Genomic DNA, 26,880 nt, shown 5'->3' with positions numbered 1-26,880 from the left:
TTAAATGATCAAAACTGAATATAAATAAAATACACTTTTTTTAATATAAGAAAACAAAGTACTATTGTTTAAAACATGATACTTTTCTTAAGTCTTAAGTCTGTAAGAAACTTCATTGAAAAATCTTTTATATATTCCAAGATAATTATCAAATAACTAAAGGGCCTCTTGATCGTAAATATAAACAGATTATGGCCAGCTAGTTCTTGAATACAAGGTAGGTGATCCAAACACTACGATTAATAAAGTTATGGTAAATGGGATTGTTGTTGAGAGTACAGTATTTGGTGAAGCATTAGACCATCGTAGTGGGAAGCCTTTCCCGTTCATAACCCCACCAAAACACCAGTAACCCCCCTCCCTTGGGGCGCTTCCCTCACAACGATGGTGTTGAAGGTTTATGATTGGTGGGGTAATGAATAGTGGAGATGTTTTATTGTTTTTTAATAAAAACAATAATAAAATAATAATTGGAAGGGGCTATCCATTACATACATTTTGTGTATAAGGCCTATATGGTAACGTGACGTCATATGACGTGGGCGTTATCCACTACACGGTCTTATAAGAGACAACTATAGTTGATAAGTTACTTATTTCTAAGTTGGGTTGATTAAAAAAAAGCATTTTTTCGAATGATATTTATGTTTGAAAGAAATTTACTTTTGAAGTTTGTAAGTTGAGTTGATCAAACAACCTTAAAACACAAATTAAAAGAGGTTATTGTGGAAGTCTAAGACCTTGGTATGTTTATTTAAAGTATAACATGTTAGAAGTAATTTCAGACTCTAAGTTATAAGTGGTGAATTTGAGGGATCAATGTTGACAAGCTGGTCATAGGTAATTATATGTTTCCTAATTGTATTATAATTATAATAAGTAATGTGTTGGCTAGCAAGTTAGGTTAATCTATATAAACCAAGTTATTGTTAGACATTATAGAACATGTGAGATGCAACAAAGTTAGGGTTCATATAGAGACATACATGAGATGTAACCGAGTTAGAGTTCATCTAGATGCAACCAAGTTAGGATTCATCAAAAGTCAAACTGAGTTAGGGTTTAAGAGTTATAATAAGTTTTTTGAGTTAGATTTTCTGATTAATATAAACGAGAGTTAGTCGTTTACTTCGTGTTTTATTATCGATCCAGGACTTGACAACAATCTTTATGCAATTTTTTCTAGCATTTCATCTTAAATAAATTTTCTGTTTGGCTATCCTTATAGTTTCATTTTCTTGTCATTTCGGTCTAACTCACAATGTTAGTTAGTTAGAGCGAAATGACAAGGAAATAAAACCATAAACGGATGTACCGGTTTCAAGTTGTTTTTGAAAAAAAAAATTGCATTTATGTTTATATTTTATGGAGTTTGCCCACTTTTTGTAACAATTGTACAAGTTACTTTTTACATTATCATGCCAAGGACTCAAGAATTGAAAATCAGCAGGGTTTTTCAAGTCCAGAACTAAAATTAATAACTTCATATATAATACTTTAAAACCAATCATAATGTACAAGGGGACTTTAAAATAATTACAACTCCAGCTCAGTAGTTAGTTTACTACTAATCTAGCTACCTAACTGTACATGTGGTCATGTCGATCTTCTAAGGTACAACTAACACATAACCAAGATGAACCGGTCAAATGGTGAATTGGGTTGGCAGGTGCTGGATGTTTTGCACCATGGTGATAGGAAGCTCATCACTATTTCGCCTTTGGTGTATTTGCTTTTGCACCGCCTTTATGGCCGCCACTCGGGCAGCATTGGCTGCCCGGTTGGCAGATATAACCGCATTATTCACCCGTTCCTCCATTTTCCCAGCCGCCTCATATGCTTTCTCTGCTGCCCGTCGCGCTTCTTGAATTGCGTTAAGGACTTTGGACTGATGATCAGGAAGAGGTGGGGATGATTCAAGAACGCCATTTTGCCAGTGCCCGGATTGCGTTTCGCCATTTCTAAAAGTGTACACTCCAAAACCTTGTCGTTTTCCTTCGTGCCAAGATCCTTCGTATCTATGTCCATTTCCAAAGTTATAAACTCCAAAACCATGCATTTTGTCTGCAAAATATTCTCCAGCATATGCATCACCATTTCTGCAAGTATTTCAAGCACAAATGTTCTCGAATCAATTAATAATAAAAATACAATATAAATTGTTATATATATTTTCTTGTCTAATTAGAACAACATGCAAGTCTATATATAGAGAAAGTCTAGGGGTGTAAACGAGCCAAACCGCTCCTAAGCCTATATTAAAAGCGGCTCGCTAAAAACTCGAATCGAGCTGAACTTAGACGATCTCGGGCGTAACCTAGAAAAAGCTTGTTTAATAAATGAGCTCGATCCTAAATTACACTTATTGAGCTGGCTAGCGAGCCTAAACAATCTATTATTTATATACTTTTTAGTTAAAATACTAAAATTATATATTTTATATAATTATTTATTATTTTATATATAAATTATCAAAAATAAGTAATGTATTATGTTGTATTGTTATATACAAAAATTTATAAAATGTATACAAATTAACTAAAAAAACATAAACGAGTCTAGCCCAAGCCGATCTTGAAAAACTATTCACAACAAGCTCGAGCTTTGTAAACAGCGCTTGAAACGAGAGCCAAGCTCAAGCTCATGTAAGTTAATCATAGGCTCATACTCGGCTCAGCTCGGCTCGTTTAAACCCATAAAAGAGCCTAACCCTTATGCTTAACCTTAACAGGCTAAACCTTAATGTACAATGTCAAAATAGATCAAGCTACAAGATCTAACCTGAAATGGTAATAACCAAGACCATGTTTAACCCCCCACTTGAATTCACCCGCATACCGACTCCCATCTTCGCAGCTATGCACCCCGCACCCATGGCTGCGCCCATTCGACCACTCACCCGCATAAACATCCCCCGTATAAAACCTATAAACACCCAGCCCGTGCCTCAACCCTTGTCGATACTGCCCTCGGTACCGACTCCCCTTAACCCAAGTCTCCACCCCATAACCATCATACTTCCCATCAACCCAATCCCCTTCATACCTCCCACTCATGTAATAATAATAAACCCCGCAACCCGAACACTTCCCCTTATGAAACTCGCCTTCGTACACGTCCCCGTTGCTATACGCCTGCACCCAACACCCCGAATTCACCCTCTTTGTCTTGTCACCTTTCGTCTTCGACCCGATTGACCAGAACACGGGCAATGGAGGTCGGGAAGAGCCAGACGAATGCGATTTGATCGGGAATGACCGAGCGAGCAACGAACGAATGGATGGGAGCTTCGGGAGGCCGAGGTTTAGAGAAAACAACAATGCGGATGAGAATGCTAATGCGGATAGGAAATCGAGTACGAACGAATGGCTTGGATGTGATACAAGGAAGTAAAAGAATGGTAAAGATAATAATAATATTAACCGGATGTGAGCTTGCAGTTGGCGAAGGTGGCGGAGACGGTGGAGGAGGTGGATTGCGACAGATTTCGTGCCTGAAAACCGATGTTTTTCGGGCGAAAAGGTTGGGTTATGAACTGGGTTGAATTCATCATCGTCAATTGTGATTTGGTGTTGGTGGTTAGAGTTTGTTAAGGTGGTTGTGAATTTGTTATTATTGTTAGGTGGCGGTAACATGAACAATAAGTCTGATGATGATGAAGGAGGAGGATGATGATCGGATATTGAAGAATCAATTCCGATGTGGAATTGTGGTTTTTGGTGATGCATTACATTTAAATGTGGGAATATACGGAGGAATAATAATAATAATAATGATGATGATGGTAATGTGTAGGTGAGTTTATGTTTTTGTTGAAAGATTTGGAGAGTGGAAGAAGAAGAAGAAGAAGATTTTGATGAGATAGTACACAGATTTTGCGAAGATATTCATAAAGAAGAAGAAGAAGAAGAATAAGGTGATGGAAAGACGAGCGGATTCTGCGTTGGATTTAATGGTAAAGGCGCCAACAACATTTTTGAAGGCTGGAGCCACCTTCCTACTTTCTCGTTTTCTGTTTACAAATAAAGGTATCAAAAGTAGAATTTAATTTAGTTATGAGTGATTAATAAGTTATAAGCTAATATAATAAAGCAGTATAAATGAATTAACCAAACACCACTTTAATGAATCACCCTACATGAGATGCTAATATGTTATGTTGGAAAGGATCCCCTACATCTACATGCTATACATGTAAGACTATCTCCTATGCATGCTTAAGCCACATGCCCTTAGGTGAACCCTTACCGGCCTGAAGAAACACTAATCGACCCCTGGCAGATTACGGATAATCTGGGGGTTAAATAGATGTTTCCCACGAGGGGTTAGACCCGGCAAAGATGGTTCTTCTGATAACCTGCAAAACAGACACCGTGAGCTCGTCACTGAGAAGGGGGGGTACCTCCTTGTGACCACCCTCCGGCGTGAGAATCAGACTAGATTGCTCTTGAATATAAGTGTATATTAAGAGATTGCTAGAGCATATATCAGGTATAAGATATAAGATACAAGATAAGATGAGATGATCATACCATTTGGGGTATTTATAGCCGAAGGTAGGTTTCCAAGAAGGTGTAGCCGGCTGAATAGTATTCCTGTTCTACCAACTGTGGCCTACGCACGTGCCATGCTGGTAGTTGGTGGGTAGGCAGCGGCTGACAGTGACCAGGCCTGCTGTGTACTATTCCTTTTCCACCAACTGCAGGCTATGCACGTGGTATGGCAGGAGTTGGTGAGTAGGCAGCGGCTAATAGTGACATACAGTACAAGAGCATGCTGCTCGCCATACTGTTGTCAATGAGCTGTCGTATCTCTGGTCAGATCTTTTGCCCATACCTCGTCAGGTACAGTACAAAAGATCTTCCAGTATCGTACGGACTGGCTCATTTGGGCGGGAGTATTCCCCCTCCCACCTTTGTGCGGGATTGTTCCCGGCTTTGCTCATTCTTTCAGGTGACTACTGAATTATTTTGAGAGCTAAGTGCCTTGTGCGTGTAGCCTTGATGCGCGGGTGGCCTTCCCTGATGGCTTGTATCCACAGCTGCGGGAACAGGCGGAGTACTTCACCATTGGGGGCATTTCCTGCGGGAACAGCTTGCGTACTGCGCGTAAGAACGTCACGTCTCTGAGCATGGTGGGTCCTGCGGATCCAGTTGGTTACTGCGCAGACGTCTCTCTTCAAGGTGAGTCCTGCGGGTCCAACTGGGCTCTGCTGGGACCTACCTCTTCAAGTCCCCCCAGTCCAATGTTCTTCTCATGAATGTTTAATAAGTGAGGTGAACTTTTGGACTTAAGCAAAGGGTTTTTGAAAAAGGTTTAGTTTTAAGGTTTTCCATGGGGATTCTTCCCGCGGAAGTCCTAATGTCACTTGCAGAAATTCCCGACTTTCCTGCTTGATCTTTGGGTATGATGCGGGTAGGTCTGTAACCTCCTCGCAAGTCAGGAGCGTTGAGTCCCACTTGTGTGGATTCTCCATGAGGTTTTGATAGTTTTGAACATAGTGATCAATTATGTTAAAACCACCAATTCCATCTTGGAGCTTCAAACAATGTAGTTCTCGACGTTCCCGCTATGCGGGGGTGTTATTCCCGTTTCCGCAAGCATTGCCCAGAAGATCCTTCTTGGTTTCAATTCCCTGCGGAGCGCTAGGTATGTGAAGGGTTTTGCCTTGACACTGTACCCACACTCGTCTTACGGTTACTTTACTTCCAAGGTATTCCTACCGTCAATTCCCTGCGGGTGCTAAGTATGTGAAGGGTTTTGCCTTAACACTGTACTCGCACCTGTCTTATAGTTACTTGGTTGTCCAGGTAAGGGGTATTTTCCCGCTTACTTTTGAATCTTTTTGAAATTTTGAAATTCGAAGAGTTGGTAAAAGGATAAGAACAGTCCAAACTGTTGAAACGTCGTCCGACGGTTTCTTCTGTGTCAGGACGTGCAGGAAGTTTAGGGATGGCAACGGGGCGGTTTCGGGGCGGGGAATGCCAATCCCATACCCGCCCCGGTTTATAAAACCCATTACCAAAACCGTCTAAAAACCCGCGGGGACTAAACGGGGAATCCCCATCGGGGATTCGGGGAAAACCGCGGGTATTCGGGGAACCCGTCTAGCATAAATGGTTTTTAAACGGGCTAAATTCCCTGTGGGGATCCCCATTTAACCGTCGGGTTCACCGTTTAAAACCCGATTGTAAGAAAATGATACAAAATTACAATACAATATTAATACACAAAAAGTTCAATATCCAAACACATTACACATACAAAAGACATTATTAATACATAAAAATGTTTATTTCTCCCATCACAACGGAAATTAACTTCATGATTGATCCTTCTTACACGTCCATACCGCACCCATTCAACCATTCAAACACTTGTCACGCCGGATTGCTATGATAATCAAACATTAACATATTAATTGGAAACTATATAAGAATCAATGTTAAACCATATTAAAATGTAAACGATAAACCATATATATATGTATTACCTCAATACCATCGTCACAATCATATTCAATAGTTTGGCAATATGCCTCGGATTCTTCTGAACAAGTTGCTATATTCATATCACAAAAGTCAAAAGTTTATATAGTAGCTAAGTTAAAAATAAAAAATAAAATGTTTGTTTACCTTTGATTTCATTCAACAACCAACTTTGGGCGCACATTAACACTTCCAATGTTTTTGGATGAAGACGGCTACGATGTGGACTTACCAATCTACCACTTGTACTAAAAGCGGACTCGGAAGCAACGGTAGATATTGGAATCGCCAATATATCTCGAGCAATCTTTTGCAACCTTGGGTACTTGACACCATTTGTTTTCCACCAAGCTAAAAGGTCAATCTCAGTTTCTTTTATCCAAACTTTCTCTTGTAGATACAAATCAAGCTCCGTTGTGACACCTAATATATAAATAAAGTTAATACAATTAATGAATAAAGTTAAATTAATGTAAATAATAAGTCATACCCGAATGATTATCCTCTTCAACGAATGTGAAGTATTCGTTGAAAAATCTTCCACCCCCCGCATTGTTTTGACTTGATCTCACACCATCATCCCGTGAAGTTCCTTGACTGTAACTTTCATAATCTTGAAACAACCTATATACAAGCTCCTTAAGTTTTATTATCGCACTCTCCGACTTTTCAGAACCATATATCTTTGGAAAAGCAAACTCCATTGCTTTCAATTTGTAACGAGGATCCAAAACTGCTGCTACTCCCATTACCCCATGAATAACCGACCAATATTTATCAAACTTAACAATCATCTTCTCTGCCATCATCTTGATCATAGGGTCTCGATCTTCTTTCCATATACCCAAATAAGATTTAATTTCACATATTGATGGAAAAAAGACATTCGCTGTCGGATATTTAGTACCCGAGAACATCAAAGTCAGCTCATAAAACAAACTCAACTTATCACAAATGCTTGAACCAAATTCCCAATCTCTTTCAGTTGGCAAAGTTTTATATTGGGTTTCTCTTTGCTTTAAACGTTTGAAAACTTCCTTGTAAAGAATAGCGACTTTCAACATTAGATATGTCGAATTCCAACGTGTTTTGCAATCAAGAGGTAACTTTTTTGAACAATCTATTGCTAAATGACGAGCAGCTTCCTCAAACTTTTCTACTCTTTTTTGTGTTCCCGTCCAAAAAACAACACTCTCTCTAATTCTTTTGATTCCTTCACCAATGACAGATAAACCATCTTGAACTATTAAGTTCAATATGTGCGCACAACATCGCATATGAAACAACTCCCCACCTAGAATCAAAGAGCTTAAAGACAACTTATCCAATAAATAGTGAATCATTAAATCATTAGTGCTGCAATTATCAACTGTTACTGTTGATATCTTTCTATCAATATTCCAATCACACATTGATTGATATAACACCTCAGCAAGAACTTCAGCAGTATGTGGAGAAGGTACATAAATAAACCTAGTAAAAGTACATTTGATAAAACATTCAACATATTAAAGTGGCAATTAATAAAACAAATTTTGAAGTATACCTCATTATTCGGCTTTGCATTTCCCATTTCTCGTCAATTAGATGTGCGGTAATTGACATGAAACCTTTCTTTTGATTACCTGATGTCCACATATCCGTGGTAATTGCAATCCGGCTTTGATTTTTCTCCAAGATCCTTTAATAAATCAAAGATATAAATTAAAAGGCAATTAAGTAATAACTAATTATATTAAAACCAAATAATTAATGAAACATACCCCATTGTCTTTTCTTTTTGAAAGTCATAAATCTTCAAAATATCACTCTTTAAGGTATTTCGTGATGGAACCTTAAATAAAGGTTGTAGTCCGGTCACAAACTTTCTAAATTTATGATGTTCAACAATCACAAGAGGATATTCATGAACAATAACCATCTCGGCTAGATCTTTCCTTGACTTGTCGGGATCAAAGTTTAAACAAGTTAGATTTGTTTGTCCGTCGGTTGTTTTTTGTCCCATCCCCAATACTTGTTGACGTATATCTCTTTGGTTTCGTTTTGGACAAAATTTGTTATAATGATCAAGTAAGTGGCGTGTTCCATTCTCACTCTTAGCTCCTAATTTTCTCTTGCAATAGTGGCACTCCGCCTTGTCTTCACCATTGATCGTCATCTTCTCGAAGTGGTTCCATACAATTGACGTAAGTTTTCGCTTCCTAGAACCCATGTTGCTATCATCATTTTGGGTTGGGGTTTGGGTTTGCTCTCCTGTGGTTGTGTGTGATGGACCTTCATTGCTTGTATTTGGTGAAGATTGGTTCATACAGTTATTGCTATCGGCTTGTGAGTTATCACCCGGAGATGTTTGTGGTTGTTGTGTGTGTCCTTCCATAAATCCTACGAATAATTATGAAAATGAAAATGTTCTTAGCATCGCAATCAAAACACAAAGCATGCTTCACAACAGTCAATGCACTTAATACAATACACTTATACACAAGCATGCTTCACAACAGTCAATGCACTTAATACAATACACAAGCATGCTTCACAACAATCAATGCACTTAATACAATACACAAAGCATAACTTACAACCGTCAATGATCTAATAGAATGAACAATGAGTTAGTGAGTGTTGACCTCAGTTAACAAATAACTATATATGTATTCAGTTCAAGAATCTTGTTAACTAAATCTATCAAACAAAGTTTGAATCTATCAAAACTAAATCTATCAAAAATAGATTGAATCTATCAAACTAAATCTATCAAACAAAGTTTGAATCTATCAAAAACAGAAACTAAATATATCAAAATAGCTTTTGAAACCACTACTCACTGGGCTGTGGAGATGCGCGGCGGTGGCGAGTCAGGCGAGTCCGGCGAGATGCGCGGCGACGACTGCAGAATGGGGAACGGGCTGTGCCTACTCACTGCAGAATGGCGAGTCCGGCGACTGCAGAATGGGGAACGGCGACTGCAGAATGGCGAGTCGGGCTGTGAGATCAGAGATGCGCGGCGGCGTGCGGGCGGGAGGTTGTTCTAGGGTTAGGGTAAATGGCCAAATGGGAAAGTAGGAAACTGGTTTTAAACGGGTATACGGGAAAATGGGTTAGGCAGCCTTATTGGGAAAATAAATAATAAATAATATATTATATATAAATATAAAAATTATATTTAATTAAACGGGTTTAAACGGGTATACGGGGCGGGTATACGGGGCGGGTACAGGCTATACCATACCCGCCCCGAACCCGATTAACTTAAACGGGGAAACCCCGAACCCGGACCCGTCCCCGATTAAGTGTCCCCGAACCCGCCCCGTTCGGGGCGGGTTTCGGTTTTCCCCATCGGGTTTGGTTTTTTTTGCCATCCCTAAGGAAGTTATGGCGACGTGACAGTACATGGTCATTCCAGACGCTTTTTCAGACGCGTGGGCGCGATTTTTCGGGCGCGTGGCCGCGAAATTAATGGCACGCGTCCTTTCAACAGCTGTTGCCAGCTTGCACTTTGCCACGTGTCATAGTTTCATTGCACCTGCGATTTCTCTCTCTTCCGCATTAAATTCATCGCATTAATTGCGATGAGTATATAAAGGGGGAGAGGGTCTCTTGTAATTCACACTTTCACTCTTCTCTTCTTGTAAACGATTTCCGGCAAATACTTTCTGCCAAGCATTCTCCTGAAATCACTCTTCTTTACCTCCAAACCATGTCTTCTACTTACGATTTTGAAGCTGCTGCCGAAGAATCTGACGTGCACGTCGAGATCCCGACGTCTACGTCTGATAAAGACGATAAGAGCACTGCTGGCGAATGCCAGTGTGCTCTTCCGGCCGACCTCTATCGGTACGTCGTCCGGAAGTTCATGCTCGAGTCATTCGAGCCTGAGTTTCCGGAGCCACACCAGACGGTGTACGATGCCCCCAGGGCAAGATAGGGGTGTACGCTGCATTCTTCGTTTATGGGAATCTCAGGTTCCCATTGACGAAGTTTGTATACCGTGTCTTGGAGAGGCACGGCGTGCATCTGACGGAGGTACACCCGATGGCGATCGCCAAGATCCGCCACTTTGATTGGGTGTGCCTCATTCTGGGCGTGGAGCCCCATGTTGACCGGTTGATGACCTTCTATTCTTGGAGGTGCATCCAGGGGTGGTACACCTTGGTCAATCGGATCAAGGGGTTGAAGATCTGCGCTACCGAGCGCAGTCTTCGGTCGTGGAAGCGTGAGTTTTTTTATATCTCCGCTCGAGTCATCCCCTTGCGATGACCTTTAAGAATGGGAGAGCACTCCCCGCCCTTCACGCCCTCAACTACCAGGAGGCGGAGTGGTTCGCCAAGATCTCTCGGGTCCAGACTCCGGTATACCGCTTTGCGGAGTCTGGGATGGTGATGCTTGGGATGAGCCGGGTGTGGAAGGAGGCGTCACAGGTTCCAATCGTCCTCGAATACGGTTTGAACTCTGTCCCTTACGGTATGCTCTGTCTTCTTTGTTTATATAGGTTTGTCTTCTAACTGTTTTTCTTTTATTTCAGAGGGGAACGACTTGCAGTCGCTCCTGCATTCGCGGGAGGCTGATAGTCCCGCTCGGATGGGTACTCGTGCTCTAGATAAGAACGAGTTGCCCATCCTCGAACAGACGGCGGATCGGTTCGTGGAGGTCTACCCGCCAGGCCACGAGATCCTGAGCGCCAGGCGGCCAGGTAAGGAGTTATTCAACCCTCGACCCCTCAATGCTGAAACCTCTGCTGGAATTCCTCTAATCTTGTGTTTTGATGAGGAATCCGCAGATGGTCCTCCGTTGGTGCGGAAGAAGAAGGCTGTCGGCGGGAAGGGGAAGGCGAAGGTTGCCTCCACTGCCGATCCGGTGCCTCGGTCTGATTCAGAGACCGAGAGCGAGGAGGTGGCGGGGAACCCTGGTGGTGATAAGACCACTGCTCCAGAGGCTGAGACGACCGTCACCTCCGAGCAGCCCAGGACAACGACGGTGAGCGGCGTGAAGAGGCCGGCTCCATTGGGTTCGTCCCCGCCAGTTCGCATTTTTAGGCTCAAGAAAACCCGTAAGTACAAACTTTACTTTTTAACTTCATATATTTCCGCCATTATACTTATATCTTCTTTGTGCAGGCGTGGATGCTACCGCATTCCAGGGTGGAGCGGGGAGGAGCACCTCCGGACCCATGACGGTAGGTTTGGTCAACCTACCTGAGGCGATGACCCAGTTGTTGGTTCAGTTGCTCGCCCAGTTGAGCCAACTGTTCCAACCGCGATGAAATCTCCGCCGGCTGTCAGTGCCATATTTACTGAATCTGTTACTGATCCGGCGGTGACTATTCCTGCGGGTACTTCCGCAGCGGCGACCACGGTTGTGAGTGCACCTCCGGTGAGTTCACCTCCGTTGGTTTCTACCGCGGCGGCCTCCATGCCTCCTCCGACGTCGGCAGCTACGGCCGATCCTTCAAGTATGTTTGGGGCTTCTCGCCAACCTCTGCCTCCTTCCCATCTGCCTGACCTCTTGGATGGATTTCCCTTGGGTTCAGGTGATGGGTTCGGCGGCTATCGGCCTGTTGTCGACCCTACAGGTGCGTAGGGTTCTTTTGGCCTTTTTTTCTTTTTTTTTTTTTTATATATCATCTTTTCCTAACTGCTTTTTGTTTTTTGCAGTGTCAGATTCCAATGAAGTGTATGTTCCACGCTGGAACATCCGCCGAGGAACAACCCTTCGCACGCCTGTGGAGTGCGTGGAGTGGGCTCATCACGCAGCTCCCAGTGGTGCGTTGGGGGAAGCCATGGCTAGCTACCAGGAGGGTATGCTAACCAATGAGCTTCGGGTTCTCCTGGCCCGGATGCAGCCGCGCGTCGAGCTGCTTTGTCGTGAAAACGACAAGTTAAAAGCAGCTCGTATCCAAGAAGTAGCTCAGGCGCGGGCTGTCCGGGAGGAGAATAGGAGGCTCTCCGCCGTTGCTGCGGAGAAGGAGAAGGCATTCAAGGCCCTTGAAGTTGAAGTTCAGACCCGTCTCGAGGCCCGTTCCAAGGCTGCCCAAGCTGTTAACGAACAGCTTCGGCTGGCTAAGGAAACTGCTCGGAACGCAACTGAAAGGGCCACCAAGGCTGAAGCTGTTGCTGAGCCTCTACGCCTCGAGAATGAGGAACTTAAAGCCAAACTAGAGGCGCTCCAACAGGCTCATGATGCCTTGGCGATGGAAGACGCCAAGAAGCTCCAAGAGATCTTGGACCAGAGGGGGGTGCTTGACCACACTGAGCGGAAGCTAAAGGGCGTTGAAGAGGCTGCGGCTAAAGAAGTGTTGCTTGCCAACCTCAACAAAAGTGAAGCCGAACGCGCCCGTAACCAAGCTCGAGCCGCCCTCCAGGAAGCTCTGGTTACCAAGGAATGGCTTCTTCAAGAAGCGTTGTCGCAGGTAAGCTTAGCTTTCTAATGTCTTCACGCTTTTCTTTGTAAATAGAAAAGGTTTTGATACTTGTATTTTTTCTTGTAGGTTGTGCATCGAGTCTTCACGGACACATCATACGACGATGCCATGAGCGCAGCCCTCAACGCTTCTCACGAGGAAGGGGAAAAGGCCGGCTTCCTGCTTGGTCTAGGGTTCGTTGAGAAAGGCACCCCGCCTTCCAACTTCCCTTTATATAATGTTGATACTGAAGCTGTATATGACCAAGCAGTGAATCAGTATGCCGCCTTCCCGCATCCGGTGGTGGAAAAGGTGAACGAAGTTGCTGCTGCTGATGATGGGCTAGCTATCCTTAAAGCTTTCCTTGAACCGCCACACTCTACTGATGGTGCGGGTCCAAGTGGAAGTGGTCCTGAAGCTTGATCCTGAAGATCCCTTTCCACCATTAGAGTAGATTTTTATTTTTGTATAGCTTCTTTTGTATGCGGGTATGTACCCAGCAATCTTTGTAATATTTGAATTTTGATGGAATAAAGATTATGTGTTAATTCCTTGCCTTGTTTATTTCACGCATATTCTGATTTAACTTAGCAATTTCTTTAGTACTTAGATAAGTTAACTTTTCAACGTGGTAGATAATAAGTTAAAGTTTTGCGTCCTCTTTCATGATTGTGCGGATAAGACCGTCACTTGCACTTAGTAGGATGGCTAAACTTTACCTATATCTGACCTGCGTGGAAGTTTTCCTCATCTTTTCCTTTGAAATTTTCTAAGTGTTTAGAATAAGTTAACCTTTGAATGTGGTAGATAATAGGTTGAAGTTTTGCTTCCTCGTTCGTGATTGTGCGGGTAAGACCGTCACTTGCACTTAGTAGGATGGCTAAACTTTGCCTACATCTGACCTGCGTGAAGGTTTGCCGTTTTTTGGGTTTATGCGGGTTTTGCCGCCCTCCCCACGCAACGACTTTCCACGTAATTATGCGGTGAATACCGGCATCAGTGTTGAATAAATTAACCGTTCGACGCGCGGTTGTTAATAGGTTAGTGTTCAGTTTCCTCTATCATGATTCGTGCGGATAGACCGGCACTTTCATTTAGTGGGATGACTGAACCTTACCTTTAACTGGCCTGCGTGAAGGTTTGCCGTTTTTTGGGTTTATGCGGGTTTTGCCGCCTTCCCCACGCAACGACTTTCCACGTAATTATGCGGTGAATACCGGCATATCAGTGTTGAAAGTTCATAAGTATAAATGTAAGATCATCAGCATCGATGTTCTAAGGAGAATCATTTCCATTAGAAGTGGCTATGGGCCTTTTCTTTACAAATTTGGAATTGATCTACATGCAAACTGTGTAATTGAGCTTCCTTCCATGTTGTTGGGATGGGAGTGCCATCGAGCCGATATGCACCCGGTTCGGGATCTCGTTGTTTACGCAGTATGTAGTCTCCAACATTGAAGCTGCAATTTTATTCGTGTTTTCCCCAACTGGGGTTCTACACGCGTCAGCCTGCTCAGCGTTTGTTACGCCACGAGGTGCGCGAGCGTCCCATCTCTGACAAATGCTTCGACGATGTCCTTTACGTCTATGCATTCTTCAGTGTTGTGGCCTTTTGTCCTGTGAAAGTCACAGTATTTGCTCCGATCAGCATTGTGACGATGTCGGATTATTGGAGCCTTTGGCCATGGGAGCTCCTCAGTGGCGAATATCTCGGTGACGCTTTTGGTGAGTGGTGTCCATCTGGAGTTCTGGTTCGACTGTACGTTATCCCTTCCGCCTAACCGATGTTGCAAGCCGGATGAGGTGTCAAAGTTTACCCTTGACTGCCAAATGCCTAGTTCCGCTTTTTGTTTAGTCTGGCGGTAAGGACGTTGTCTTCTCTTGTTTTCTGGGTGTAGAGGTTTGTGCTCTGGGGGAGATCTCTACCCAGTTGCTTCTCCGTTTCCGCAAAGCGTTTAGCTGCTGTCATGATGGCATCCCATGTGGATGGCATGCCATCTCTACCCGTTAAGGTGCGGATGAGCTCTGGATCGTTCGCGCCCTGGATGAAAGCAGTGCGGACAAGATCTTCGCTAATATTACCCAGACTTAGCTTCTTTGAGTTGAAGCGAGTGATGAAGTCTGGCAAAGATTCATCTTCCTCTCGAATGCAATTGAGGATTGTCCATTGCTCCTCGGTATACTTTCTTTGTTGGCTGAAGTGTTGGCTAAACTTCTGCTAGAAGTCTTCCCAATCGTAGATGTGGTGGACCGGTAGACGATCGAACCACGCTCTAGCTGCCCCAACAAGCGTCATTTGGAACATGTAACACCACGTAGGTTCCGTCCAACTACTGACGGTTGCCCCCGCTATGAACCTGTTCAAATGATCGTCTGGATCAGATATACCATCGTAAGTGCCAATGTTGGACATCTGTTTGGCACTTTTCGGGACGATTGCTTCCGCAATGTCCCTTGCAAATTTGGACGTTCCCGCCTTTGCAGCAGTTGGTGTAAATGTTTTGGAGAAGTCACGTGGGTTTCCACCCGCGTTTTTTGGTTTGAAGGTTTCTCCAAAACGCCTTCTCGGTTGGGGGTCTGTTTCCTTACGCTTCCCTTTCGCCCTATGACGAGGGTTTGCGTCACTATCGGATTCCTCCGAATCATTGTCCAAGTACTCTCCGAATTCCTCAGGCTGTTGGAGTGAACGTAAGCGTTCATCCAACTCAGCTTGGAATTCTTTTTGACGTGCTTCCGCCCACGCTTTAACTTCATCGAGTGTTTGGCGGGGGAGCCTCGTTCGTTGTCTCTCTAACTGGGTATCGGTGAATCCCAGTGGGCGATTATTTACTGCACTTGCCCCAGCTTGGGTAACTGGGGTAGTGTTCGTAAAATTTACTGCACTTGCCCCGGCTTGGGTAACTGGGGTAGTGTTCGTAAAATTTACTGCACTTGCCCCGGCTTGGGTAACCGGGGTAGTGTTCGTAAAAACTGTGTAGTCGCCGGTATTCCCCCCAATAGCTGGGGTTGTGGTTACCGAAGTTTCTTTAACCATCTTTCCAGAAGTTTGAAAAAACTGAAAAGAAATGAAGTTCTAGCTTTTATGCACGGATGGCGCCAATGAAGAAACACTAATCGACCCCGGGCAGATTACGGATAATCTGGGGGTTAAATAGATGTTTCCCACGAAGGGTTAGACCCGGCAAAGATGGTTCTTCTGATAACCTGCAAAACAGACACCGTGAGCTCGTCACTGAGAAGGGGGGGTACCTCCTTGTGACCACCCTCCGGCGTGAGAATCAGACTAGATTGCTCTTGAATATAAGTGTATATTAAGAGATTGCTATAGCAGATATCAGGTATAAGATATAAGATACAAGATAAGATGAGATGATCATACCATTTGGGGTATTTATAGCCGAAGGTAGGTTTCCAAGAAGGTGTAGCCGGCTGAATAGTATTCCTGTTCTACCAACTGTGGCCTACGCACGTGCCATGCTGGTAGTTGGTGGGTAGGCAGCGGCTGACAGTGACCAGGCCTGCTGTGTACTATTCCTTTTCCACCAACTGCAGGCTATGCACGTGGTATGGCAGGAGTTGGTGAGTAGGCAGCGGCTAATAGTGACATACAGTACAAGAGCATGCTGCTCGCCATACTGTTGTCAATGAGCTGTCGTATCTCTGGTCAGATCTTTTGCCCATACCTCGTCAGGTACAGTACAAAAGATCTTCCAGTATCGTACGGACTGGCTCATTTGGGCGGGAGTATTCCCCCTCCCGCCTTTGTGCGGGATTGTTCCCGGCTTTGCTCATTCCTTCAGGTGACTACTGAATTATTTTGAGAGCTAAGTGCCTTGTGCGTGTAGCCTTGCTGCGCGGGTGGCCTTCTCTGATGGCTTGTATCCGCAGCTGCGGGAACAGGCGGAGTACTTCACCATTGGAGGCATTTCCTGCGGGAACAGCTTGCGTACTGCGCGTAAGAACGTCACGTCTCTGAGCATGGTGGGTCCTGCGGATCCAGTTGGTTACTGCGCAGACGTCTCTCTTCAAGGTGAGTCCTGCGGGTCCAACTGGGCTCTGCTGGGACCTACCTCTTCACGGCCCTTAGGGTGTTTGAAGCAACCAACCATTCTACAAGGCCTTGGTTTTTGTTGTCTTTTGCATATGATATGAGTAGTCCTAATTAAATAAAAGAAAAGTTTTTCTTTAAATGTTGTGTGCGGTGTGTAGGTGATGAGGTGGAAAATAAGAATGGTAAGGATATTTGTAAGATTGAAGATGAAATTAGTGTTTTTAAGGATTTGTAAGGGTATGATGTGGTAGATGATGCGGCACCTAAGGGCTCTTAAGGCCGTCCATAACATTGTGGATAGTCTAAACGACTAAAAATAACGTGTGTTTCTAACATGTGACCCGTTCTCGAAATATTCATGGGACTCCATTAATACATTCTTAATTTACATGATTAGATAAATCATTTTTTACATTAGGCATGTGACCTTTAAAAAGTTATAACAAGAAACGATGAAAACAAAATAATAATAATAATATAATTATATATATAGAAATCATGCCAATGGCTTAATTTACTTGTACAGGTTTATTGAGTTGATGTGAAGGATTCATATAACTTCATTTTGTAAGTTTAACACTGCATTCTCGGGTATAAAATACAAAGAAAAAAACTGATAAGATTTGATAAGAGAAGAAAAGAAAATAAATTATATACTTAAAAGACATTCTCGAGTTAAAAGAAAAGAAAAGAAAAGAAAAAAAGAAAGTGTTAATTACATTCTTGAGTTAGATAGGAAGGAAAATATAGGAAAAAAAATTATAACTTTACAATTATGTCCTCATTCTTTAGTTAGATAGGAATGAAAAGATAAGTAAATTAGTAATATAGAAACTTTTCCTTTACAATCCGGCCATATTTGGCAGGAAAGTTTTGGAGGAAAAAAGGTTTAAATTTTCTTTCCATTCTCTTTCTTTCCTTTTAATAAAAAAAACTCAAAAATGAAAAAAGAAAAATTTTCTTATCTTTTCTTTTCCAAATCCTTAAATAAAAAACTCAAAAATGCAGTGTAAGTGTTTAATGATGATTTGCATCAAAGTTTGGGTAAATAAGTAACACATTTGAATGTTGAGGGGCTAGTTATGCGAAATGATGAATCTTAATTAAAATATGGTGATTACATTTTGTGAATCTCAAAGGAGGCATGACTATGTTTGTGAGAGTCTTTAAAGGAAAATGTCAACATGATCGATAACCTCATAAGCCAAGAGAATATGTCAAATTCCATCAAATTTAAGGTGTAAAACAACAGCTTTGGCCTAATCGTATCTTTTAGTGAAAAAAAGAAGCAATGGGACCTAAATTTAGATTTTGAGTATTCTTTAAACGATTATGAATTCATGAGTAGAACTTTTATACTTGAGTTCACTTTGCTTAATGGTTTGTTTATGAACATATTGTTGTTAGAGCTTTTAAGACCCCCTGACAAGGATACACCATTGATGCATGTTTTAGGATTTCAACTACGATACGTTTTTCAAGCTTTTTTCATATGTCGATTTTGGGGTTTGAGTTATTTCATTTGTGTATATTGCATATTAACTCATTAATTTTATGTTAATATTGTGCATCTATACTTTCAGATAAATCACACATGGCGACTAAATCAAGGTTTAATTATTGGAAGGTGTAATATACTTTGAGACGTCTTTATTTTGTAAATGTGTCATCCTGAATTTTGTCATACACGTAAAACCACAACGTTTGGGTTACATTAGAGAATGTATACGGTTTGTTAGTGAAAAAAGAAAATTAACAAGTTGGGACTTGGGACGAATTTATGAGAATTAAAGTTTGTGTCAGTTCTATCAACTGTCGAGTAGAGATTATACACCATTTCATATGCTCTCATAAGCAATATTCGCATATACATGTGTAACAAATTTTACAATAATATTTGATGAAGTTGTTTATTTATACAATTTATTTGTTATCAAATCACCTTTTTATTGCAAATTTTCCTTTTTAGAGTGATGGCTTAAGACTTGAGCTCTTATGATTTCAAGTTTGAAATCTAACATAAATAGAGATCTTATAATTCGTTTGAAACCTGACATAAGTGAGCTTTTTTACCGTGGTGTTTCCTTCTTGTTCTTAGGTATGTCAGTATGAACGGTTAATATTCCCGTCGCGGTATGGGGTACTTTCAACCAGGGATGTTCACAAGCCGAGCCGAATCGAACGAGGGCTTGCTCGTTGCTTGGCTCATTTTAAATCGAACTGAGCCGATCAGCTCAAAATCGAACCGAGCCAATATCGAACCAAGTATTTTCCGAGCGGTAACGAGCGAGTTTGGAGCATTAATTTTTTTTTCTTTTGTTTTTCATTGTAAATTCTTTTATAATAAATAAGTTTGAAGTTGATTATGATGTGCATGAAAATAAATTAGTAGTTTTAAAAAAACTAGTAGTAGCTTGTAATTTTTGATAAAATTGAAGTTTAAAATTTGATAAAATGTAATAAAACAATTAATAATTAAAAATAATTATTTATACATATATACTCAAATATATAACTTATTTTTATAATTATCTTTAATATTGTAATATTAAAAACTAAATATAATTATTTTTATATTTAAAGTATTAGAAAATATTCAATAATTAAAAGATATATTTAATATTCAGCTTTTCAATATCGAAGATAATTATTAAAACAATATATATATATTTACGAGTACCCAATTATATATAAAATGTATTAAAAATATTCGGGTCGAACCAAACCGAGCGGGCCTTTGCTTATTGCTTGGCTTATTTACAAATCGAACCGAGCGGAGCGGCTCGTTTACAATCGAGAAAACGACGAGTGAGCATTTTCCAGTGAGGAGTGAGTTGGAGCGAAATCCTGCTTTCAAACTCAAGGAGTTTAATTTGCATATGCAATCAATGGCCCAGCTGTCACGGCATCTTATCTGTAATACTGACTGCCTATACAATTCAATATGAGAGAGGAGATGACGGAGAGCAATGGTAGGGCGGTGGTGGTCGGAGGCAGCATAGCCGGAGTATCCGCCGTCCACGCTCTGTTATCGGCGGGATGGGAGGTGGTGGTGCTGGAGAAAACCACCGGTCCTCCCACCGGAAGTCCCACTGGCGCCGGACTAGGCCTTGATCCTTTATCCCAATCAATTATCAAGTCATGGCTTCCACTTCAACAAGCCGATGATAATATTCTCAACACTCACACCTTACCCCTCACTATCGACCAGGTATTCATTTCCATGTTCCAATTTGATCATAAACTCTGATTTAGTAAATAAACTAGAAACTAAGGGTGACTTGAACCTGACACCGAAAAGAAAATGATTTTGGGTCGGCTGAACGACCCGCTTTCTTAAACAGAAAAATGGGTCAACCCGAGCACAATCTGTTAAATAGTGGGTTGAAGTGTTGAATTGTTAACCCGTTTAAGAATTTAGAGAGGTTAATATTTTGATTTTAAAGATGACAAGTGTTAAATTTTAAACTTTAAATATTTTGATGTTTAAATTTTCATATAACTATTAACTTTTAAAGTTAAAATTAGTTTTCTTTTTAAACTTTTCTTTACCTACTCAGCTACTCTTCACTTTGAGCATTTCTAATGTATATTCTCCGATTATTCCTATTCGATTATTCTAATCACGAGTTAAATATGTAAACCCATGTTGTTAATTGGGAATGAGAGATAAATATACAAAAACAATTAAAAATATCACAAATTACAAAAATGTTTTATAAGAATCGGAGTAATTAATTGTTTAACTTGTTACTCATATTCGTAAATGAATGTAAAATGGGTCGACCCGAAGCATGAACCGAACACGAAACAAATTATGGGTCGACACGACACGATTGACACCCCTAGTAGAATCCTTAAAACCTTTCCAGTGGCTTAACAAAACAAAACCTTAATAACATGTTCTCTAGTAGATTTGAATCACATCTAAAGCAATTAATTGTCTCACACGTGTATGGCGCCTAATAATTCAGTTTTCGTAATTTAACCTCAGAACCAAGCTACTGATGCAGAGAAGAAAATTAGTATAACACTGACTAGAGATGAGAGCTTTAATTTTAGGGCTGCGTATTGGTCGGATCTGCATAATCTGTTATATAATGCACTACCTCCGGATATATTCTTATGGGGACATGTATTCCAGTCGTTTCGTGTATCAGATGACAACAAGTCTGTTATAGTTCAATGTAAAGTTGCTCAATCAGGCAAGATGGTTGAGTTTGCAGGTGATTTATTAGTTGCAGCAGATGGTTGTTTGTCTTCGATTCGCCAAGCTTTCCTTCCTGACCTTAAATAAAGGTTTGAAGGACACTATCAATGTATTAGTTTCGTTAATCAATTTGTTAATCTAAAGTTAAGAATGATATGATATAGGTACTCGGGATACTGTGCTTGGAGAGGAGTGTTGGATGTTTCTAGTGATGAAAAGTCGGATATTTATGCAGGCCTGCAAAGGGTTTATCAAGATTTAGGCAGGTGTTTGTACTTCGATTTAGGTTCTGGAACGCATTCTGTTTTTTATGAGCTATTGAACAAGAAGATCAATTGGATATGGTACATTAATCAACCCGAGCCACAACTTAAGGTGGTTGATTAGCTTACAATTTACGATCCTTTTTTTTTTTTTTTTTGCATAAAGTATTGATCTTCCCGTTTGATTATTGAAATTCTTAGGGGAATTCTGTAACTATGAAAGTAAGCAACGATATGATCAAGAAAATGCAGGATGAAGCAGAGAAAACATGGGTTCCTGAACTTGTAAGAGTCATAAAAGAAACCAAAGAACCGTTTTTGAATGTGATATACGATTGTGATCCTCTGCCCGGATTGTTTGGGACCGCATGGTGCTTATTGGAGACGCGGCTCATCCAACAACGCCACACGGTGTGAGGAGCACAAACATGTCGATCTTGGATGCATGGGTTCTTGGTCAATGTCTCAAGAAATCTGGGGTGGAAAATTTAGGCGAGGGTTTGGAGGAATATCAGTCTATTCGGGTGCCTGTTACATCAAAGCAAGTTTTGCATGCGAGAATGATGGGTCGGATGAAACAGGGTCTGGTTTTGGCAGATGGGAAAGTATTTGATCCCGAAACTGCTACTCCAGAAGAATGTAAAGATCTTCAACAGAAATATATGCCTGAATTCAGTGACGTGCCTATAGTGTTAAAGGATGACGGGTACAAGTAAATATTACTCCAGGGTTTGTGAATATCTTGTATGATTAATAAAGTAGTCAATAACATCTGCCAAGTTCATGTTTGTTTGGTGATTAAAGCCTGTATATTTGCCACACTATGGATACACCAATAATGAATGAGGATGATTGATAATGTTACTATTGTTTACATCCATAGAGTTATTTAAGGTACAACTATAGATACACCAATAATGATACACAAACACAAGGTCACGTATCATACGAAGCATACGACATGGTGAAAATTGTAGTACTAGCCACATGACTTTGTTAGTGATCAACTTAACTTATATCAGTTTTGTGTTAGTGTACCACATCATGCGGGACATTTGGTGACACAGACTCATATGACTCACACAAAACATTAAGATACCATTGAACATGTTATATGAAACGTGTGACCATTTTCCTCTTGTCATATGATGAGGCTGTTCTAAATTTGGTTATTGAGCGTTGACGCATTGTAAAAAAATTGAAAACCGGTTTGGTGGAACCTGGTTTAGACCAAAATTGAATTATAGTGTTTAAATCGGTTTTGTAATCCTATATAAAGAAACCAATTTGAAGTTGGTCAGTCTTGAATTAAAATGGTTTCAAACGCCCCACCCCCCCCCCCCCTCCTAATATACTGGTTTTAACCCAAACCGATTTGAGCATAAACCCAATGTTAACTAGATTTAACTGGTTTCAAATTAAGTTGTTTTGTGCCAAGATCTTGATTTACACGCTTTGATCAAAAGACAGGGTGAAAAACATGTGACAGTGGTCATATGACGTTAACAAACAATGAATGATGAATAAACCTCACTTAACTATTTATACTAATAATACTTGCCTAAATAAAATGTATTATTTATTTATTTATTTATTTATAAAATAGCTTCAGAACTCGTGTGATACATGAAATGTTTAAAAGAAAATACAATTATACTATATAATTTAATGATTAAATAAATTAAAAAAACTATATTTTATCGAATTAAATAGTTTTATATATTAAAATTATATTTTCTAATGGAATATTTATACGAATACGTGGCGTATTCTTACGAAATTTTTTCATAATCACAAAAAAGACACGCATAATGATTTTATGAGTTGTAATTGTATAATGATTTTATGAGTTGTAATTGTATATATATTTTTTTATAGAATAGCGAATTTTAACAAAAATGATAAGATGTTTATTATGAATGACATAAAAAAAGAACATCATATATCAAATTAGTATGAATAAAACACGCTTTTGTATTACAGTTTCAAAAGAGATTGATGAAAACTCCATCGATCCATGGAGGTTGAATGAATATGTAAGAATAAAATTGCTATGCATTCATAATTATTTCTTATCTTTATTTTCTTTTTACCTATAAATATCGTTTATTAGATTTAACCACATTCATCTTCTACACACCAAAAAATGTATATAAATTATGGGAAAAGTTAAAATACAAAAGGAGATAAAAATGAGAAGGGTGAGAAGGATTTGTGATCACACAAAAAACCCCTTAAAAAGTTCCAAAAAATTACTAAAAAAATCATAACTAAAAATATAAATGAAAAATAAAAAAATAAAAACAAAAATGGTTCCCTCGTCATTCTCGTTCCCAAAAAAAAACCCGAAAAGAGACAATACAGAGACAAAAGACACAATGATAAAAAAGAACAAAAGGAACAATTATAATTAAAAAAAGACACAATAAATCGCAAAATATAACACAATGTTGACTAATATAACACAATATCAAAAAAAAAAGACACAATGTCAAGGAAAAAAATACACAATCAACGACGAAATTGAACACTCAACACAATGATCAACAAAAAGACACAATGATCTTTTTTCCCTCAACATTGTTTTTTATTTTTTAAGAACGAGAAAGATGGTGGAAACATTTTTGTGTTTTTACTTTTTTGTTTTTTTATTAAATTTTGAGTTATGATTATTTATTTATTTATTTTTATTTTTTTGAATGGTTTTTTTTGTGTGGCTATAAATCCTTTTCATCCTTCTCATTTTTGTCTCCAAGAATAACTTGACCCTATAAATTAATAAATGAAAAAAGGCATATCTCATTTAATTAAAGATATAAATATTTGATTATATTAATATAAATACTCTAATATTTCTAATCCTTATAATTTAAGTAGTTTGTTATTTGATTAAAAGATGAGTTGTCATGTTTTTATTACACCGACATAAACATGTTTTCATTAAAAATAAATAAAAGAATAGTTTGAGCGGAAAATTTATGCTATGAACGAATCTTCAAGTAACATGCGTCCCTAGTAATTTTCTTTTATTATAATATAGGTAGATTTAAGGACAAGAGAAAATTTATTAATTAGAATATTTTTTTTGATATTTGAGATTTTATAACTTAATAATAAATAAATTCATTTATATAAATCTTATTATTTTCAGATGAAAAAATTCTATTTGTATACCTGTGGTTTGCTGCTTCCATCAATTTGTATACAAATTCGAAACCTTTAACACTTTGAATACTTATTAATTCCAATTGTATCCATTTGTATACAAGTTCCAAACAGAGTTAACCAATGCCGTTAAAACCTCCCCCACATGAGGAGTATTTTTGTCTATTCAAATATAAAATAAATCCAAACAGACTCAAGAAGTTGTTTCTGGATATTGCTTGTTTCTTTGATTTTCATTCTGAAACGAATGATATGGATTTACTTGTCAAAGTATTAGAGGATGAAGACTCAAGATTCTTCCCAAATATCGAAATTCAATATCTAGTTGATAAAAGTCTTGTTGAAATAACACCAGACAACACATTGTTGATGCATCATGCGATTAGGGAAATGGGACTAGAAATTGTCCGACAAGAAAATGAAGATGAGCCCGGTCAACGTACTAGATTGTCGGATAAAAGGGATGTGATGCGGGGTACTGACAGAATGTTCGGTATGATATCTTTGTGTATATTTACATTAGCGTGTTAGTACTTAAAGTAATAATTATCTTTCACCTTCATATTTAACAGGGAACAGAGTCAGTTGAAAGCATTACATTGCATACAAGTGAGAACTTGCCGGAAGTAACCCTGGAGGCATTTAGAAAGATGAGCAATCTGAGGCTGATTATGTTTGATTATGATGATTATGCTGATGAGCATTTAAAGATTAATGATGAAACGACTCACTTATATTTCAAAAGGTTGAAATACATGTGCTGGCCGGGGTTCCCTTTGAAAAGCTTGGACAATATTGAGATGTGCAATGTTGTGGTTCTAAAACTCATCAATAGCAAATTGGAAAGACTACTAATATTATTTGGACACTTGGCATAAAGTGTATTGAAGGTGTTTGTTAGAATTTGACACTGACTTCATACCAAAAAAGCCTTCTTACTTATCATAAGATTATTTCATTAAATTACCATAAATGATCATCAATTGAGGAGTTGAAGCTTTTAAATGGGGTGGCTTCAATCCTTATTCTCCCCCATCAAGAACATGTGGAATCGAATTCACTCAACTCGTACACGCCATCAAAAACGTATGCATTTAAGGTTTGTAAGTATTGTTATTGATTACGGTTCTTTTGATGTCTAGACTATGTTTCGATTTGTTTGTAGGTAAAGGCTTGTATGTGTTGTATGAAGACGTTAAGTGTTGCTCGTGTGAAGATGTGCAAATGTTGTGGTCGATTTTGGTTGGACCGGAACCTAGTTTTTCGATCTAAAATTTGAAGTAAACAGTAAATATGGGATTATGATCAATGTTTATAACCAAACAATCAACTTTATGTCTAGATTTTCTTTGTGTATGCTAGAGAGATTCATGATGATTCTTCTAAGCATATTTGATTGATTTGTAAATTGTTACCTAAATACCAGTGTACTTGATACAAAATTACAATGAATAATATTAAATAGTAAATAGTGTTGTTTACATAATTACTTTTGAACTTTTACGTTAAAATGGATTATGACTTATGTTTGGCCCACTAGTTTGATGTGTTGTTCTAATCAAACAATTGAAATAGTCGCTACATATGAAATGTTAAATGTTTAATTATGTATTACATCAGATGATGCATTTAATCCGTCATGTACGTTCAACATGTATGTAAATAAGTCTAGCCAGATTAGTCGTAAACTATTGCAGGTCGATTCAAATCATCTATATTTCAAACAAGTTCAAGTCAATGCCAAACCTAATGAGATCTCGTTTATACATGGGTTTTAAGTCCAATGCACACCAAGGTTGATTAGCTCGCGATTGGTAGCAAACTTTTACTTAAAAAAATATAATAATAGTTATAATACAAAATATAATTACATAATAAATATTTATGTACATGGTGTCTTTAACGTATAACCAACTTCAAGTAGAGTATTGTGAAACCCCATAAACACTTGCACACAACGCATAAAGTATATAGTAAAAGAAAAAAAAACCCGATCATACAACTAAAAAAAGCCGCCTTAGGTAAATTAAATTTCGTGGAAAAAGAGTCGAAATTTAATAAACTCGATCCATTATATATTAATGATTTGAAGAAAGATAAAAAGCAAGAAATTTCCAGGAAAGGGGTGGTAGTTAAATTAAATTTCGTGAAAAAAGAGTCGAAATTTAATAAACTCGATCCATTATATATTAATGATTTGAAGAAAGATAAAAAGCAAGAAATTTCCAGGAAAGGGGTGGTAGTTAAATTAAATTTCGTGAAAAAAGAGTCGAAATTTAATAAACTCGATCCATTATATATTAATG

The 26,880-nt window shown here is 39.2% G+C and overlaps 1 protein-coding gene, 1 long non-coding RNA gene and 1 pseudogene across 2 annotated transcripts; 2 read left to right on the top strand and 1 right to left on the bottom strand.

Moving 5' to 3' along the window:
- Positions 1-1,645: 1,645 nt before the first annotated feature.
- On the bottom strand, positions 1,646-3,728 carry LOC143552816 (uncharacterized). The gene is made up of 2 exons (XM_077042947.1): positions 2,782-3,728; positions 1,646-2,099 (listed from the first exon to the last, which is right to left on the bottom strand). The coding sequence occupies exons 1-2, from the start codon at positions 3,726-3,728 to the stop codon at positions 1,646-1,648; spliced, it is 1,401 nt and encodes a 466-aa protein (XP_076899062.1).
- Positions 3,729-19,879: 16,151 nt separating this feature from the next.
- Positions 19,880-25,452, top strand: LOC143552815 (uncharacterized; annotated as a pseudogene).
- On the top strand, positions 25,453-26,008 carry LOC143552793 (uncharacterized). Its single transcript, XR_013138711.1, has 3 exons — positions 25,453-25,660; positions 25,740-25,884; positions 25,917-26,008. It is a non-coding gene; the product is annotated as an uncharacterized LOC143552793 (long non-coding RNA).
- Positions 26,009-26,880: the final 872 nt, after the last annotated feature.

The sequence above is a fragment of the Bidens hawaiensis genome, unplaced genomic scaffold (assembly GCF_021521415.1).
Source record: "Bidens hawaiensis isolate Kalapana, Puna unplaced genomic scaffold, B.hawaiensis_p1.1 tig00017038_1, whole genome shotgun sequence".
Lineage (NCBI taxonomy): Eukaryota > Viridiplantae > Streptophyta > Magnoliopsida > Asterales > Asteraceae > Bidens > Bidens hawaiensis.
Note: the sequence above shows the minus strand (reverse complement) of the source record. Positions and strands in the feature narration are given on the sequence as shown.

Bases quoted from the DNA above. Each gene is read 5' to 3' on its own strand.
- LOC143552816 (XM_077042947.1), bottom strand. From the start codon at position 3,728: ATGCATCACCAAAAACCACAATTCCACATCGGAATTGATTCTTCAATA. The intron at 2,100-2,781 runs GTTAGATCTTGT...AAATACTTGCAG, and splicing joins CTTGGTTATTACCATTTCAG to AAATGGTGATGCATATGCTG.